At 41.6% G+C, this 19244-nt stretch overlaps 1 protein-coding gene across 1 annotated transcript in view; it reads left to right on the forward strand.

Moving 5' to 3' along the window:
- Positions 1 to 2237: 2237 nt before the first annotated feature.
- LOC134839228 (eukaryotic translation initiation factor 3 subunit M-like) overlaps positions 2238 to 19244 on the forward strand; it is a 61216-nt gene continuing 44209 nt past the window's right edge. Inside the window, exon 1 of the mRNA XM_063854708.1 lies at positions 2238 to 2762. Coding sequence (XP_063710778.1) covers positions 2275 to 2762 — 488 coding nt within the window. The 5' untranslated portion in view covers positions 2238 to 2274. The remainder of the gene's footprint in view (positions 2763 to 19244) is intronic.

Below are 19244 nucleotides of genomic sequence, written 5' to 3' on the forward strand. Positions count from 1 at the left end.
CGGACAAAATCAATAGTTTGAAGAAACGGTCAAAAATCAAAATTTTTTTCCGAGGACCTCAGCTCTTTGAATAAAAAAACTTCGTCAGAGCCAATTAGGCTGGGGAGCATTACAAAACCTGTATTGAACCAAAATTTTAGACTTGGGAGGTTAGTTTGCGAGAAAAATCAAACTTTTTGTTTAAGGAAATTGGTCGTAGCCGCTTATGCAAGGGAGCTTCCCATAATCCGTCCTTTTGATTCGAATTAAGTCTCAGATTTGGGTTGTTGGGTTGCGAGGGCCATAATCTTTTCTGTAAAACATTTGCGCGTAGGTGCTAATGCAGGGAAATGTCTCACAACCAATTCTCTATCTCAGTTTTGGGAATGTAGTTTTCAAGAAAATGAATTAATCAAACAGGAATTAATCAAAATGTTAACTAGAAAAAGATGGTTGACAATCTAAAAATATATTAATGGATTGTTGGAGATTTTCTGATATTCAGAGCAGGAGCGGATCTAGTGGGGGGCGGATTTTCAAATAAATTTCGAAAATTTTGTCGGTTTTTTTTAGGTTGGCCAAATTGGTTTTTTGAGCTCTCCCAAATCACTATGAAAATTTTGAAAAAAAAACAAGGCCAAAAAGACCGTTTTTAGGCACTTCTTAGAAAATTTTGACCAAAAAATTGCGTTAGTATATTTTAGAAAAATTTTAGGGTCAGTCAGCCAAAAAATGATATCTCAAAATAGTACAAAGGGGGGACACTTTGGGTCGGCATGGGGGGGGGGGGGGGGGACGTCCCCCCATAAATCCACCCCTGATTCAGAGGATCTTAGTGAATTCCATCTGCTCACGTTTTGCTCAGTTTTTTTGTTGAGGCATAGGTTATCACTTATTCGTGATTTTTCTCTATAATTCCTCAGTTCGTCTTATCGAGTTTTGTCAGCTCTTATAAAAAATTTTGGTATTTCTGCTTCGATCCCATTTTAATTATTTGCTAAATATTTTTGATGAACAGGAGACAAATATTTTAAATATCTGAGCTCTTCCTTGAACAGACTTGTAGATATCTGGTTATTCTGGTTATAACTGACTTATTACCTTCGTGGAAAAACCCTCGTCTAAAAACTAAATTTTAGGATGTTCATCAGAAAATGATAATGATTATGCAAAAGAAGAACAACACAAAAAGACTATCATCAAAGTTAAGCTTATTTTTTTGTTTAAGAAATATAGTCGTGAGGTGGAAAGTAGTGTTGATAAACGACCAAAAACATGAATGAATCTGCTGCAAAAATAACAAAAGTTGAAAAATCTCAATGGCTAGTAGAGAACCGACAATTATAGAGAAAGATTAATCAAAAAATGAAACAATGAATAAGTTTTTCTCTTCGTTTGAACCTTAATTAGTTTGAGAAGTCGCTTAAGACAACACTTGAAAAAATAGCAATAAAAATTGAAATAAAGATAATAAAAATGTCAAAGAAGACGGGAAAAAGTAAAAAAAAAATTGAATTTTCAACATGAATCCTTGCTGTTTTCTGGTTTTTTGAGGAATTTCTGACCGGTGGAGGATTTCTGTGAGAGATCTCTCAAAGTGTTAAATATTTTTCCCTCTAAGGAATTGATTCAGTGGTTAAACCATTACAATTAAGGAATTGAATGAAGTGAAAAAATTTTCAGAAAACTTTATTATACGTACAACGTAAAAACGTTGATTATACGGATAAACTTTGGGAATTTACTTATACGTATAACGTGAATTTGATTAAAACTATTCTAGTCATCCCGTGAAATCTTTTAAGAAAGTTTATTTTTTTATGGTCGACTTTAAAAATAAATTTAGATTGTAGAGATTATTTAACGCATCATATTGTTCATTTTTTCGATATTTTGTGCATTTTGCACTGCCACTTGTAACAGTGCAACCTAACAAAGGTAAGAAACACCTTAATTTGTGTGTGTTGAAAAGTTTTTGACTTATCTTTTTCAGTAATTTTTTTAAAACTTAGACTGATTACAAAAATACATTGAAAATAGTTCATTCATTCGATCAAGTTGCTTACAAAACTGAATGTTATTTATATAGTTGCATCATCTTAACTGTTAAGTGAAATTTGCATCGGCGGCGCACCACTGCTTTTAGTTGCTCAGATCGATGGATCTAGTACAACTAGGCTTCCTGGATTAATTACATGAAGTTTTTTTTCTGAGGGTCCTTTACTTTCTGTGAATTGTTGTCAAGTTTAATATCAGACAATTAGTAAGATCAATGTAAATACATTTAAGTGTGCAATGAGTACTAATTTTATTGATTGTTCGGAGCAAGAACAAGCCCGTGAAATTCGAGAGTTCCTCAAATCTCTAGGAGCTGAGATCGAAGTATCCGACAATTCTGCTGACGTTAATGACATCGTCAACACTTGTAATGTCGTCTGGAAATTGGACAATTCCATTGATATCGAGTCAGTTATAAACAGTGTGGTGTCTTTGCTGCTCTTGTTGCCGGAGGAACTCCTGAAGCCGAAGATTGACGAGTTTTGTGGAATCGTAGTTCGAGATGCTACTGAAACAAAAAAACTGTCTCTTTGCTTGAAGGTTTTGATTGGCCTATTCCATGCCTTAAGTGAACACAGTGCTTTGAGATATCCAGTTTATATGTCGATGTTGACTTGTGCCAAAGGCACCGGGCAGTTGCAAATGGTGGTGACTGATTTGGTCACTCTGAAACTTTGGAGGGACTTCTGGAAGTTGACGGACGAGAACTGGCAAGCACTTCTCAGGTAACAAATCTTATTTTATCACTAGAAGCTCAATAATGTAACTAAAATTGAAATCTTAATTTGGTAGAACAAATATTTCTATCTTGCCTATTACTGTCCTAGCCTAGAGTCCAATACCGCTTTTTTTCAATATCAATGAACATAGTTTTCTCAAGGGGGTATGATATAAAAGCCTCTGTAGCCGTGATTCGGGGTTCCAAAGAGAATGAAAGTTTTGTCTCAGTATCGAAAAAACCGAATCTGAATTTTTCCGTTTCGAAAAAACCTGGTCCGTTTTTCACAAAAAATAACACAAAACTTAACGACGAAAGTGCACTCTTAATTCAATTTCTTAATGAACTTTTCCACTAGATTTGCTTTTTGCCTCATTGTTACCCGCGTTTTTGCATTTTTTAAGTTTAAGTCAATAGCTTTTCACTGATTAAAAACACGGAAAATTTTCGAATATCTCGTCTTCAAAAGTTGTTGTCGGAACATTCTGTGCTAGTTGCAGAGCTGCCGACTATCCTTAAATCATCTCGTGTTGAACTTTTTCTTGATCACAATTTTCTTACTAGGATTAGAGATATTCAGTTTAAGCATCATCAGATCCATTTCCAAGTGTTTCATGTTATCCACTTTCAGTGACTTCGCCTAAGTTTATTTGAACTGCTCAAATAGATTGACCTCAAGTTGTTACGTATTGACAATTTTAAAAAAACATAGAGAGCGCGTATTCGCAAATCATAATAAATGAAATGAAATTTCAGCTATATAGGTTGTGTGACTTCCTTCAGGAAAATTCCTGGAATCTGGTAAAGTTCTTTTTATATTTTGGGGATTTGACTGTGATTTCATTGAGGATTCGCGAAAAATGGATATCTATCCAAAATTCGCGAATCCGCGAATATATATACATTTTTTTCACTCCACTTAGAATTTTGGATTAAAATAGTTTTTTGTTCCAAAACATTTAATGGCCATTTCCATTTTTCTAATTGGAAATAAATATCTTAACAAGGAGAATTGCGATGTTCAATGAAAAAGTGGAGCTGAAACAGAAAACAACTTCCTTTCAAAAAATGCTTTTATTTTTTTTTACTATTTCAGCCATTGGCGTGCGCAGAGTTTTTTCTGGGGGAGATGAAGCGGTTTTTTGAAAAAACAAATTGAAAATTTTATCGATTTTTTTTTAGGTCGACCAGTTTGATTTTCCGAGCTCTCCGAAAATAATATAAGGACCCTAATTTGTCAAAAAGGTTCTGTGCCGCAGGCGTTTTTGAAAAAAAATAGGCTTAAAATGACGTTTTTGAGCTTTTTGTGATGACGTTTTGAGCGTTTTTTTGGCGAGCTTTCTCCCCTCCAATTTAGGTTTTGGCCGGCCAAAAATGGATCTCGTAACATTGTCTCAACGGGAACCCTTTAGAAAAATTTGGCAACCAGAATTGAGGAATGCTACTGCTTTCAGCTAAGTAAAAAATTACCGGTTGATCCATTGTTGCGAGAACTATATCAATTGTGCGAAGAGACTTAGAAAGTTCCAAAAGTTTCATTTTCTAAAAAAATAAATATTGATCGTGCTAAACATGTGCGCGTTAACTTTTCGCTAACGTAAAAACACCAAAACATAACCAACAAGCAGTTGGAACATTGTCAATAGCTCAGAAACTGAAAAACTAGGTTGATGATTTTATTAAAAGCTTTCAAACATAGAATTTCAGGCTCATTTACGACAAAAAAATTAAACAATGTTTGAAAGCTTTGGATAAAATCATCAATCTAGTTTTTCAGTTTCTGAGCTATTGACAATGTTCCAACTGCTTGTTGGTTATGTTTTGGTGTTTTTACGTTAGCGAAAGTGTTCACTAGATTGGTGGCACTGTTGCTTTAATCACTATCTACCATTGAAAATTTCATAGAATCTGTTCTCTGCTTTGTTTGTAGCTAGTGTTTGTAATGTATTAAGTGTGCGTGTATGAGTGGTTATTGCGTGAGACTCATAATCTCTAAATCGCAACAGGTCGCAAGATCGAATCCGAGAGCTGTCCGAGTTGTAACTTATTCGAGGCTTATTTCTACTTCTTATTATTGCATTTTATAGAGCTGCTGTTTGTCGTGTTCTCACTGGTGCTGGCGAAGCGAAGTTTTGCCTCTGTGTAAATGATAAACTACTTCTTTTTTAGAATCACTGAACGTCGTGAAACTCTGTATTGAGGTCCTTTGGTTTTTCGTTTTTTGTTTCTGGATCAATCTCAAATTTGATCTTTCGTGCTGTGACCTTTCATGTTTTCAAATTAAAATTCAAATTGATTTGATAAAAGGAAAGCGAATTAAGCTCTCCATTTACGAAAGCGAAGTTGGCATTAAAATTAATGGATTTTAGCTTCGAAAGCGGACTTTAATTATGAGGCTTCCCAGGAGAATATTAAATCACCTTAACCTAGCTTTCTTTAATTGGGTTAGTTTTAATTTTTTAAAAAAAGTAGTTGGAAGAGCTTCAATGAGGATAAATTTATACTTCGAAAGTTGAAGAATGTTCAAGAAGTATAAAATTCTTTTTTCGGTTTCCTTGAGCTCATAGACGCTTCCTAACTTTGTCGGCTGTTTATTGTTGTTTCGAAAAAGTCAGATCACTGTTACATTTTTACCTGGTATGTCTCAGTTCAGCTGGAAAGCATTTGCATTCTTTCATTTTGAGGCAGATATTTTTAGGTTGCAACCAGTGGTTCCAGGTAAAAAAAGACGTCAAGATAGTGTAATGACTGGACAATAAAAAAAATTTATGTTGAAGTAGATTTGAACCAAACATTCCTGTTCAATGCATTGGGTCTCAAGCTGAAAGCCTTAGACATTTTTTTTCCAATTATTGACACTGAATTTTTTTCTTAGCTTAAAAGAGTTTTTGCACGAGCCGCTAGCTTTTTACAAAAGAAGAGGAAAATTCTGCCACAAACATAAAACGGTTTCATTTGATTAATAGGTAACTTCTCAAATGGCATAATTCCCAAATGGCATAAAAATGACATTTTTTACCAAATGCCATAAAATTTTTCGTAGCAATTGAACGTATTCTATCGATATCTGATTCTAACATTTTACAGGAACGAAAACATGTGAGCGAGGTTTGGAATTAGTTCCTAACAAACAACATTTGAATTGACAATTTGACTAAATTTCACACATTTTGTAGAAAAGTTTTTCTCCATTTTTTTAAATGCAACTGTTGTTTGAAATTTATGCCCTTTGGTAAATTTTCATTTTTTTTTCATTTGGGAATTATTCCATTTGTGACGTAATCGGTTAATACTTTTGTGCCAACTCGGGAAGACTGTGGGTTTTCGGGAAGAAGTTTTTTTTTCTAATTTGATGAAGCTGGACTGTATTTTTTGCGTTTTGCGGTATGACATTTATTTTTTTTGAATTTAAATTTATTTTTTGCTAAATATAAGTCAAATTTCGTTTTACAAATACAAACGTGCAAACGTGAATGACTTAGTGAGTTCTATGTGGTAATCAAAGCTCATAATCTGGGAAATCTGCCACAAACATAAAACGGTTTCATTTGATTAATACGGTAACTTCTCAAATGGCATAATTACCAAATGGCATAAAAATGACATTTTTTACCAAATGCCATAAAATTTTTCTTAGCAATTGAACGTATTCTATCGATATCTGATTCTAACATTTTACAGGAACGAAAACATGTGAGCGAGGTTTGGAATTAGTTCCTAACAAACAACATTTGAATTGACATTTTGACTAAATTTCACACATTTTGTCGAAAAGTTTTTCTCCATTTTTTTCAATGCAACTGTTGTTTGAAATTTATGCCACTTGGTAAACTTTCATTTTTTTTTCATTTGTAAATTATTCCATTTGTGACGTAATCGGTTACTACTTTTGTGCCAACTCGGGAAGACTGTGGGTTTTCGGGAAGAAGTTTTTTCTAATTTGATGAAGCTGGACTGTTTTTTTTTGCGTTTTGCGGTATGACATTTATTTTTTTTGAATTTAAATTTATTTTTTGCTAAATATAAGACAAATTTCGTTTTACAAATACAAACGTGCAAACGTGAATGACTTAGTGAGTTCTATGTGGTAATCAAAGCTCATAATCTGGGAAATCAGTCGCATAATAATTAATAACGCAATTGCATCAACTTCCAAAATATAGCAGACTATGAAGTCGACTACAGTGATGATTTAATTTATCCGGATAAAACGCATAAACTTGAAAAACGAAACGCAATCTAAAGTTTTTAGGTTTAAAATGATGATAAAACTTGCTTAAAATTCACCTACAATTTGTTTTGCAAAATTAGTTTTGAGTTTAAGTACAACTTGTTTTGCAAAATTCGGGCTCAAAGTTTTACCCCCAAAAATTGATCATTTTCGGCTTTTTAGGCAATTGAAAATTACGCCAAAACTGCTCTGTCACTCCTTGAGATGTTTATTTCTAACTGAGCCTTTTATAGACCAGCTAATTTTAAGAAGGCTATACTCTTAAAACATTGCATAAATTAATCTAGTGTTGTTTGATAGAAAAAAAGGTAGTTTTTGCTATATAAAATTTGATATAAAACGCTCTCCTATACTCTTCCTAAAGTTTGTTTGGCTACGTAAGAGGCTCACTTTGATATAATTTTGTCATTAAAAAACTAGGTAGTTTTGGCGTAACTTTTGATTGACTGAGAAGCCAAACTTGATCAATTTTTGGGGTAGAACTTGGGCCCGAGTTTCACAAACCAAAATGTAGCGTTATAATTCTGCTGAATTTCTAAGCAAGTTTTATCCTGCTTATTTTTTCCTGAAGTCAACCCAGTTTGAGAAGAACGCGTTTCAAAATTCAAGGTTCATGCCTTTTCCGGATAATTTAAATCAGCACAGTATTCGTTAGCAAACTGAAAGCTGTTTGCGTAAATGACTTCCGTAAAACCTTTCAAATCGGTTTCTTTGACCGCTGAGGATTAGCCACATAAAGGTATCGAGGGTTAAAACGATATTGGCTGGCTTTATATTTCATAGATAGCCGGTTACTCGTTAGAAAAAATGTCAAATTTTTTTTGCAGTCAAATTTTTATATTTCAAGGATAGCCGGTTACTCGTTAGAAAAAATGTCAAATTTTTTTTTCAGAAATTTTTTAAGTTTTTGATTCCCAAATTGGCGCTAAAAGACTCCAAAAACTAACTTTATCCAAGTAAAACTATGTTTTCACGGCTTAAATTAAACATAAATAAGCTATTGTAAGCCTGTACGCTCACCTTGTTATTTTGAAAATAGACCAAAAATCAAAAATTTCTGAGAATTTTTAAAATTTTTTATCGTATCTCCAATCACGACTTAAAATGTTTTAATATTGTATATCACTCAACCCATTCGGATGATTAATTTTTGTACCTGATTTTGCGTGGGAGAAAAAGAAAAAAAAATTAAAACACATGACTACAAAGTTCCTCTACATTTTTCAAATGGTCGGAACATTTAGTGAGAACTACTACCTTTGTAACTGCGCATTAATTAGGCATTGCACATTTCTTAAAATAAGCGTAAATATTGAATATTCAAAAGTCTAGTGAACTAAAACGAGCCATATGAACCCACGTCCAAAATCAGTCTGAATTTTGAACAAAAGCCTCAGTATATTAGTTGGCGGACTTTTGCAAACATCCCGGTTTTGGTGTCATTTGAGCATGGGGTTCTTACAAAGGTGATTGAGTTGATGTAGTGAAGGCAACGACACTAAATGTATTGCACTGCAGTTGTTAGAACTAAGGCTTCAACAAAGAGTGTAACATTCGCCCAGACATTACACAGTGACGGAGCGTAGTAAAAGTACCGATTGACGACTGGCTGACGTCAGTTGCCTTAATTTTACTCGTTTTTAAACGTCTAGACCTAGTCAGTTTTTTTTCTGGCCTGTTAAGTTCATCCATCAGCCAAACGACTTTAGATCAGCTTTCGTTAACATGCAAAAATAACCACATAGCTGTCTCGGATCCCCAGACTACGTGATTACTTTTAAAAAGACGGCTAGAAAACCATAATTTTTTAGTTTTTTTAGTGACAGCTATATACTAAATCAATTGGAGTTAGATTGACTCTTTCCTCGACTCTAACTACTGATGCTCTGAAATACTAAACAATATTGGAGTTAATTAAATTGTTCAGGGCATTACAGTAGCTAAAATATATGTTCAATGTATCTGTCTCTGGGCACCGGGCCTCTAGTTCCGTGTTCTACCGGAGATAACGTCGTTATCTCTCCGATTTCGTGGCATGAGAGGGTTCGGATCCGTTCCGGATGTCCCACAGGACATTCCTTCCGTTCAATCTTCTTCCTTTAAGCGCCTTATCGTGTCTTGTTCTCACGGTAAGAGGCTTCGTTTCTCTCTTGTTTTCTTCCGACTTATTTTCGTCTCGTAAATCTGGTTGTGTTTTGTTGTGCTTTTTCGGTCAAAATAGCCGTTTCTCGAAATGTTCTGGCTCAAATCGAAATTTTGAAAATTCTGAGTTCTAGAACATTGAGCCTCCTTTTCATTATAATTCCGGTGCTAACGCCTTCAACGTTCTATTTTGCGTGCATCGGCAGGTTGGGCTCTGCCAATCCGGGGGAATGGCTCATGCTCCCCGGATAGTCCTCTCAATGTCCCCATTGAACGTATAACTCCGGTTTATCTTCAAATGGTGATCCGGTGTTCTATAATCAATTTACAATTCGCATCAGAAATTAATTTTATCTACGTCACCTTAACTCACCGCGTGTCTTAAATTGCATCGTACTACATTTCACTGCCTTCTAACATTTTCACAAAATATGCACCATGAGGAGTGTCCTAGATAAATTTTGTTTTCTGACGTCTTACGTCACTCCATATAATTTGGTTTCGCTCTTATTGATTTAAAAGCGTTTGGAACGTGGCTTGGCCACGAACCCATTAAAGCTAACCTAGATTTATTCACAAAATGTAATGGTTGATTTATGCTGTTGCCCTCAATATTAAAACTAAGAAACTCTGTGGCTAGGAAAGGTAATGATGTACCCACCCTCCTCGAGCGAGCGTACCCAGACCCAACAGTGCGCCACAAAGTGAAGATGTGACGTACACAGGTTAAAAGTTTCAGTCAGGTTTAAATAGCTTAATATACTCACCTATTTCCTTACAGTTTCACAATCTGGTCTGACCAGACATTAACAAATTACAAGTTTTAAAGTTTCAATAATCAATCTTTGTTGATTTGGTCGAGTTTTCACGCACTACAACATTTGAGTTTTTCATTTTTTTCCACTTCTGCTCCGGCTCGCCTGCAATTCTTACTCCATCGCTTCTTGCTCCTGTTCGCCCAATTCGCTATCTTCCAGCACTTTCTGCAGTATGTCAACACAGCTGCGGGCCGTGCCCCCACTTTCTACTTCTAGCAATCTCTGCTCGCAACAGGGCAGTAGATCCACATTGACTTTTTGCTCCCGATTCCTACAGTAGCTGTTGTGCAGGCACAGGTTAACATTCCGCTACAGATCATCTCGTAAGACCTCCTTTTTCTCGTTTTCAGTAGTACAAGGCATTCCAGCCACCTGTTTGACAGCTGTGGTTACGGCGTTCCTTTGCGTCAGGAATGCTCTCTTATAGGCTCCCGGTCCTATACTCAGCTGGAAGGATTGATAGGCCTCCGTGTTCCTGGACATATGACGCTTCGCGCCTTCATACATCCACAATTTCATGACGGCACGGAACCAAGGCATCAACCTCTGCTTTGCACATATCCTTTCGATGGCTTTGGGTATCCTCAGGATTTTGCAGGTGGTCTTGGAAAGATCCGAATTGTTGTTGAATTTTACGTTGTTTAGTTGCTTTGGTATTGGCATGGTCATCTTCTGCTCGCTCGTCCCCGCTTTGGCTTCGAACCACCTCATCGTGATCATGGCACTAACTACCAAGATCGATACATGCTGGGTTTGGTCAGGCAATGCCGTTGAGAACAATTCTTCCACGTCCCATACTAACATTAAGTTCCCTCGTTTGGGGTACCACAACGTCTGCGACAGGCAGTGGCAAGGATACTCCCCATGGGCCATCAGAATTTTTCTCCAGGTCTGGTATCCTAAAGCTTCTAGCAACGGTTCCACCTCTGTCATGATCGCATGCTTTCCGTCTTTTTCATCTATGTCCGTCGGTACTCCACTCGCCTTCGTTTTCTGGAACTCACTCACATTATCCTCGCTCAACTTCATGAAAGTTTCACCCACTACGTCTTGCAATTCGCCTTCAGATCTCTTCGGGACAGCCCGAATGATCTTCATTAACAATTCATGCGACTTCTCCATTCTGGCCAATCTCACGCATTTAGGCACTGAGAAGAGTTAATCGATCAACACCTGTTGTGTCCTCGCATCTAACACCATCATGTGCGTAGGGTATTTGCTATTGCTGTATGGTGCGGAGCTTGATCCCTCAAGTTATTTCGAGCCAGTGGTTCTATGATGTTCTTCACTGTCTTTCAGATTCATCTCATTTTCCAGAGCTTCTCGCCATACTCCAATTTTCTCTAACGCTCCAAGGAATGATTCCATCGAGCTGACCATGATGCAACTTCTACCATTTCATGGCAATCCGCAATCAATTCCATCTCATTTTTGTCCGACATACTCAATCTTCCGTACAATTTGGCTAACTGGCAATGTTGCTCACTCAATGTATTCAAGCAGTGGCCAGTCCCACGCACATGTCCTTCCATTCCACAGCTGGAGGCTATGCAAGTGTGCTTCTTCATCCAATCACTTTGAGAATTCCCTTCGGACGATTCCTTGGGTGGTCCGTCATTCTGCTTCATTTTTCCCAGAGCCAAACAGGTGGTGTATTACGGCTAAATCGTGCAGACTCCCGTCATCATCCAACTCTAGTACGACGTCTGCCGTCACGTTCCATATCAAATCAGAGTTTGGGTGAGGGCACCATGAAGGCTTGATGAGCGCCGACATCGTTACCAAGCTGGTTTTCAAAGGAACGTTCCATGAACCGCATTCAAAGCTCACCTGCCCTTTCAGTTCTAGAACCGAGGGTTCGACCACTCGTTCCTCTAGGTTGGCTCCCAGTCTCGGCTGTTCAACTGTCAGTATCCCGATGTCTTTCACTCTCTCGGCCCATAAATCGAGGACTATAACTTGTTTGTAGTCAAAATACGCATCCCTTGCTTCCTCATCCATGAAAGATTTATACGCCATTCCGGGTACACCTGATACGTGCTGGAATGATTTTAGGTTGCCAAACGTCACGTATTCCTTTGGATCTCTGGCTCTTTCAATTAATTACCAATTCACATTAAGTTCTTTGTTGGAGTACCTTCTCACTTCATCCAATCTCCGGTAGCTCTCAATATCCTTTGACTCCTTGGTGGGTACCTGGAGTGGCATATCCTGGTATAACTCCAGCAAGGCTCTCAGGAAGGTCCGTTCATGATCAATTCCTCCTTGTAGAATGGCTTTTATGCGTTCTTCCAACACTGGAGTGGGGGTGCGATCCACCACGAATCTCACAAAACAAAGGACATCTTTACGCTTAGCCCACGCTTTCGCAGAGTTGTCTCTAGTGATCAACACTCGTAGGGCCTCCATCAATTCTAACTCTTGTTCCTTCGATCTCGAATCATTACTGGCATCGTATTCGGACCTTTTGATTGCCATCAGACACCATGCAAATCGCACTTGTAACTCCGTCCTTACACTCGGGTAGGCTAGATATGCCGCCAACATAGAAGGTGCATTCATAGCTTCATCGGAGTGTCTCTGGAGGGCGACCCTCCAGGAAATCTTCAACAGTTACTCCAATCAGTTTTCATTAGCCCCCGATGACATCGCAGTACCATACTCCTTTCGTTTCAAATCGGAACCCTCCATTAACTCTGTAAATGTTCTAGCATGGCTTCCTTCTTACTCCAAGCCATCAATTGCCCTCTCGCTGAGTTCCTCGACTTAGCCCACATCTCCACCATCTAAGTTCCTCGACTTAGCATCTCCACATAGCCACCAGCTGCATCAACCATGTGGACTGAGTCGGGTATTGTAATCCGACTGTACTCGACCACGTCGATTTGTCCTTCCAGTTTCATTCGTGCCATGTTCGTTCGCGGGGGCTTGTAGTCATCGAGCCCACCAGATCCGCACTGGCTGATGACTTCCATTTCACGTTTCGTATCTGCCAGGGTCCTTACGCTTTTTCTTGACTTCGAAGCTTGAGATCAAACCGGCCAATAGCATAGGTGGTATCAGGTTCTCTTTTTCTTCCCCACCCGGTGCCGCACGATCCCCTTGTCCACTCTCGTTCGGATGGGACACCTTTGCTAAAGACGTCATTACTGTATTCATTTTTGATTTTATCACCTTAAAATTCACTGCTTTGCTACCTGTTTTACTTTTCAGCCTCTTCAGCCCCTTCCTGGCTCGCTTAACGGGTTTCCTCTTCATGATCAGGTATTCATCAGTGCTGTCTTCCGTCAGTGATTCGGTCAGACCGTCAGACTCCATGGGGCCCATAAATTTCTCTAGAACGTCACGCATGATGGGTTGATTCAAACTCACCTTCATTACGCACTGCGTCCCACCTGCGTATCACATTCCAAGTCCTCTCCATGAAGGCCACTCGATTCCAGTTCACTCCCGTTTTTCGTTCTAATTCACTCTGGTATCTCTCCCATTCCCCTGACAGCGTGCCCAGAAAGGTTACTCTCATGGTTTCGTCGTCTCTCCTCCTTCGAGGGGACTCATGAAGTAACTTTTGTGCGTCTCCTTTTCGAGAGTCAAGTGCCAGATAGACTGGATCCGCTGGAGACAGGATGGCCAGTGCCTCTTTCGTGGGAGACATAAACGAGGACGGCGTCATGAGTACCAGAGGTCCATCGACCTCTCCCTTGTCATCATCCTCACTGAACTGGTACTCCAGCAAATCCCTCTCTAATGCTCCTAAGTCCATTCCGCTCCTTTTCTCTTCCTTCCCATTCATGGGGTCGTCATTCTGATCCTCCTTATCATCATTGTTGGTATCATCTGGCCTCGGCCCCTGGCGCATATCCATGCCTGAGTACGGCCGAGTCGGCACAGTTTGGACACCTGCATGTTAAATACTTCGTCATCCGGGAATTCCACTGATTCATCACCATGTGGCGCCAGCTTATCTACCGTCATGTAGATGCCTCCTCTGGACGCTCTCGACCACACTACTTTTTCCTCTCCTGGCCACTTCGGGAAAACTCAAATCAAAGGTGTGCATCGCTGCAACATTCCAGCTGATAAAGCGTGGCTCCATTCCTTCACTCCATTTCTGCATTCTCTCTTTCACATCGCGAGCCGCTCCGATGCGAAAGGCGATGACAGGAGACGTAACTCCTAATAGCATCCTCCTTATTGGCGGGTACCGAGGGTATTGATCCGGCAATGGCCTGGATCCTGTAAGCCACGTCAGCTTGTTTTCCCTCACATGTGCGTATGCTGGTTTTCACCACTCACGCGGCCTCTTCAGAACCCTGCACTATCGGTCGCAGATTCCAGAGCTTAGGTTGAATTGGGCATGGGAAAGTTCTCCACCCCCCATTCGACACTTGAAGTTGTTGTTGAATTCCATCATCATCCATCCAGGCTCCACAGATCTGTCAGTATAGGCCTGCCGCCATATTTCTTGCACTCGCTCGCTCCTGCTATGGTCTTATCTTCTCCCGTCAGGCTCCTGTTCTGTTGCAGGAGATATTGAATCTTTCGATATGAGGTGGTTTCAAACTGCGCGTTGAACTCTCGACTCGGCCCCTGTAGCTGCTCAGGGTAGCACAGGAGTACGAACAGGTCTCCCAATCGACCGCGTGTCATCGTGATTAGGGTGAGAAGCCCGCCAGCCTCAGGTCGGCTAGTGCCTGAGTGAAGAGAATATCCGGTCCCTTCACGAAGTTTTCATGGCTTAATGTTACATACAGAGCCAACACTAGGCCGATCGATAGCTTCCTGACGTCTTTCACAAAGCTCGCAATCACGGGTCGTGCTGTGCTCTTTGAATCCCTGTATGGCGTTAGAGATGTCTGCCCAGGCAGCAGGGAGTTCCGAGCGAAGAGGGTGATAGGTGTTTGGATCAATAGATCTTTTCGGCGCGGGAATAACCACGTCAAATCGTCCCTCCGCCAGTGTGGTAACCATCGTGGTAACCAATGGAAGTGTAATGGTTCTGGCAACGTAGCGTATCCTGGTGACAGGATAAAGACAATTTTCACCACATTCCTGGTGAAACGTTGCTGTATTGACGTTTCCGCTTCTGTCATGGTGGACATGAGCGTCATTATCGCTTCTCCCATGACCTCGTTGCTGGGAATTGATCCATTCATGAGGCGAGTTAATAACCCCCGGCTCTGTAAATGATCATTCGAGCCGGCTATTATTATCAATTGTGGATCCATGCTGACAACTCTCTGCACGCTTATTGCCATGCCTACTGCTTGTCCCCAATCCAGCTTGGGAGCCGTCAGGAAGATCACGTCTGGCCAAAACAATGAACAGGGCTTGTAGACGTAGTCATAACTGGCCACTTTCAGATACTTTGCTATCTTGATGTCAAGGGGTCATAGGCAGCGAACAGGCTACCGCCATTCGGTATGTCCAGCCTTTTGTACCTCCTGTCGTCCCCTTTCACCGAGGTCGCCCGGGGATAGTCTCTTGAATATTCACCAGGCGTTTGTCCCGGTGGTTTGGAGAATTGCCGATACATTTTATGGTGTTTGTTGTTGGGCTTGTTTTTTGTCGTAAACTTGCCCTTTTGGAGAGGTGGTATCAACCCTCTGGCCCTCCGACGGATATCCGTCAGGGATCGTGTGTTCGGCGGTCCCATGGTATTGTCTTGAGGCAATCCATCGAGATCCACAAATCTGAGAGTGGTGACAGAGCTGAACTGTTCCTGCTCCGCCAATAGCCAGTCCACCCCGATATCCGATACAATCCCGACACCGTGGGGCCATTTCCATTCATTATTCTCCTGGCATCTGATCGTCATGCCAGTGTGCGTATTCATGTTGAAACTTGCAAACATGTCAGCTTGTACTGTCCCCATGCACTGGGATCTGAACGGTTCCAGAGCAGCACACTGGTCGATTCAACTCCCTCTGCAGGCGCGGGATTCGCCGTCGAGTTCTCCACAGGAACAGGGATTGTCGCGGGCAAATTACTCGCACTCGTGGAGGTCTGTGAGCTCGTTGGATTTTCCAAGCCGGCTTTCTAACGGCTGCATTCGGGGAGGGGTAGCAGTCCCCAGCCCTTCTCTCACGTCCGAGCTAGGAGCAGTGGGAGTAGCACCACTCGTTTCTGATGCCAGAGGCCCCATACGATTAGCGAGTGGATCAGGTACATTGCTCCTCACTCTGCCTCTGCCGGTCAAACTGGTCCGAGCCAGGGAGTCATTCGTCCTGAGTTCCTCCTCCAGCTCCTCGATGTTCGTTTGGAGGGGGTCGTTGATCCATCGCCTTCCCTCTAGCGTGTTAAAGTGTATACCATGTCTGGTGAGCGCGAGATGGTCAGTCATACGCAACGTGTTTTCAGATCCATGAGTCGCAACTCGCCTGGATTAGTCCTGACCAGATTACGAATCATTTCATTTTATCGGGCCACGTTGCCGTTCCTGAAATCAACTGATCTTTGTTCTGGAATTCCATCATCTTAATCACTTGGGCCACGGAGGCTCCCCCAAAGGAAAGCGCAGTGGTCTGATCACTCACAAAGATCTCATTCAGATTCCTCACCAAGCTGTCCCTCATGATCAGATAACGACTCCCAAAAGGAATCGCTTGGTTGTTGACGGCTTGGTTGTTGTTCTCCGCAGCTGCTTGCAAAAAGAAGTTACGAACCACAAGGTTCTTTCTGATGTCCACCACATTTTCCAGAGCTTCTCGCTATCCTCCAATTTTCTCTAACGCTCCAAGGAATGATTCAATCGACCTGACCATGATGTAACTTCTGTTATTTCATGGCAATCCGCAATCAATTCCATCTCATTTTTGTCCGACATACTCAATCTTCTGTACAATTTGGCTAACTGGCAATGTTGCTCACTCAATGTATTCAAGCAGTGGCCAGTCCCACGCACATGTCCTTCCATTCCACAGCTGGAGGCTGGGCAAGTGCGCTTCTTCATCCAATCACTTTGAGAGTTCCCTTCGGACGATTCCTTGGGTGGTCCGTCATTCTGCTTCATTTTTCCCAGAGCCAAACAGGTGGTGTATTACGGCTAAATCGTGCAGACTCCCGTCATCATCCAACTCTAGTACGACATAAGCCGTCACGTTCCATATCAAATCAGAGTTTGGGTGAGGGCACCATGAAGGCTTGATGAGCGCCGACATCGTTACCAAGCTGGTTTTCAGTCTCGGCTGTTCAACCGTCAGTATTCCGCTGTCTTTCACTCTCTCGGCCCATAAATCGAGGACTATAACTTGTTGGTAGTCAAAATACGCATCCCTTGCTTCCTCATCCATGAAAGATTTATACGCCATTCCGGGTACACCTGACACGTGCTGGAATGATTTCAGGTTGCCCAAGGTCACGTATTCCTTTGGATCTCTGGCTCTTTCAATTAATTACCAATTCACATTAAGTTCTTTGTTGGAGTACCTTCTCACTTCATCCAATCTCCGGTAGCTCTCAATATCGTTTGACTCCTTGGTGGGTACCTGGAGCGGCATATCCTGGTATAATTCCAGCAAGGCTCTCAGGAAAGTCCGTTCATGATCAATTCCTCCTTGTCGAATGGCTTTTATGCGTTCTTTCAACACAGGAGTGGGGATGCGATCCACCACGAATCTCACAAATAAAGGGCATCTTTACGCTTAGCCCACGATTTCGCAGAGTTGTCTCTAGTGATCAACACTCGTAGGGCCTCCATCAATTCTAACTCTTGTTCCTTCGATCTCGAATCATTACTGGCTTCGTATTCGGACCTTTTGATTGCCATCAGACACCATGCAAATCGCACTTGTAACTGCGTCCTGACACACGGGTAGGCTAGATATGCCGCCAACATAGAAGGTGCATTCATAGCTTCGTCGGAGTGTCTCTGGAGGGCGACCCTCCAGGAAATCTTCAACAGTTACTCCAATCCGTTTTCATTTGCCCCCGATGACATCGCAGTTCCATACTCCTTTCGTTTCAAATCGGAACCCTCCATTAACTCTGTAAATGTTCTTGCATGGCTTCCTTCTTACTCCAACCCATCAATTGCCCTCTCGCTGAGTTCCTCGACTTGAGCATCTCCACATAGCCACCAGCTGCATCAACCATGTGGACTGAGTCGGGTATTGTAATCCGACTGTACTCGACCACGTCGATTTGTCCTTCCAGTTTCATTCGTGCCATGTTCGTTCGCGGGGGCTTGTAGTCATCGAGCCCACCAGATCCGCACTGGCTGATGACTTCCATTTCACGTTTCGTATCTGCCAGGGTCCTTACGCTTTTTCTTGACTTCGAAGCTTGAGATCAAACCGGCCAATAGCATAGGTGGTATCAGGTTCTCTTTTTCTTCCCCACCCGGTGCCGCACGATCCCCTTGTCCACTCTCGTTCGGATGGGACACCTTTGCTAAAGACGTCATTACTGTATTCATTTTTGATTTTATCACCTTAAAATTCACTGCTTTGCTACCTGTTTTACTTTTCAGCCTCTTCAGCCCCTTCCTGGCTCGCTTAACGGGTTTCCTCTTCATGATCAGGTATTCATCAGTGCTGTCTTCCGTCAGTGATTCGGTCAGACCGTCAGACTCCATGGGGCCCATAAATTTCTCTAGAACGTCACGCATGATGGGTTGATTCAAACTCACCTTCATTACGCACTGCGTCCCACCTGCGTATCACATTCCAAGTCCTCTCCATGAAGGCCACTCGATTCCAGTTCACTCCCGTTTTTCGTTCTAATTCACTCTGGTATCTCTCCCATTCCCCTGACAGCGTGCCCAGAAAGGTTACTCTCATGGTTTCGTCGTCTCTCCTCCTTCGAGGGGACTCATGAAGTAACTTTTGTGCGTCTCCTTTTCGAGAGTCAAGTGCCAGATAGACTGGATCCGCTGGAGACAGGATGGCCAGTGCCTCTTTCGTGGGAGACATAAACGAGGACGGCGTCATGAGTACCAGAGGTCCATCGACCTCTCCACTGTCATCATCCTCACTGAACTGGTACTCCAGCAAATCCCTCTCTAATGCTCCTAAGTCCATTCCGCTCCTTTTCTCTTCCTTCCCATTCATGGGGTCGTCATTCTGATCCTCCATATCATCATTGTTGGCATCATCTGGCCTCGGCCCCTGGCGCATATCCATACCTGAGTACGGCCGAGTCGGCACAGTTTGGACACCTGCATGTGAAATACTTCGTCATCCGGGAATTCCACTGATTCATCACCATGTGGCGCCAGCTTATCTACCGTCATGTAGATGCCTCCTCTGGACGCTCTCAACAACACTACTTTCTCCTGTCCTGGCCACTTCAGGAAAAC

Source organism: Symsagittifera roscoffensis, chromosome 2 (genome assembly GCF_963678635.1).
Source record: "Symsagittifera roscoffensis chromosome 2, txSymRosc1.1, whole genome shotgun sequence".
Taxonomy (NCBI): Eukaryota; Metazoa; Xenacoelomorpha; order Acoela; family Convolutidae; genus Symsagittifera; species Symsagittifera roscoffensis.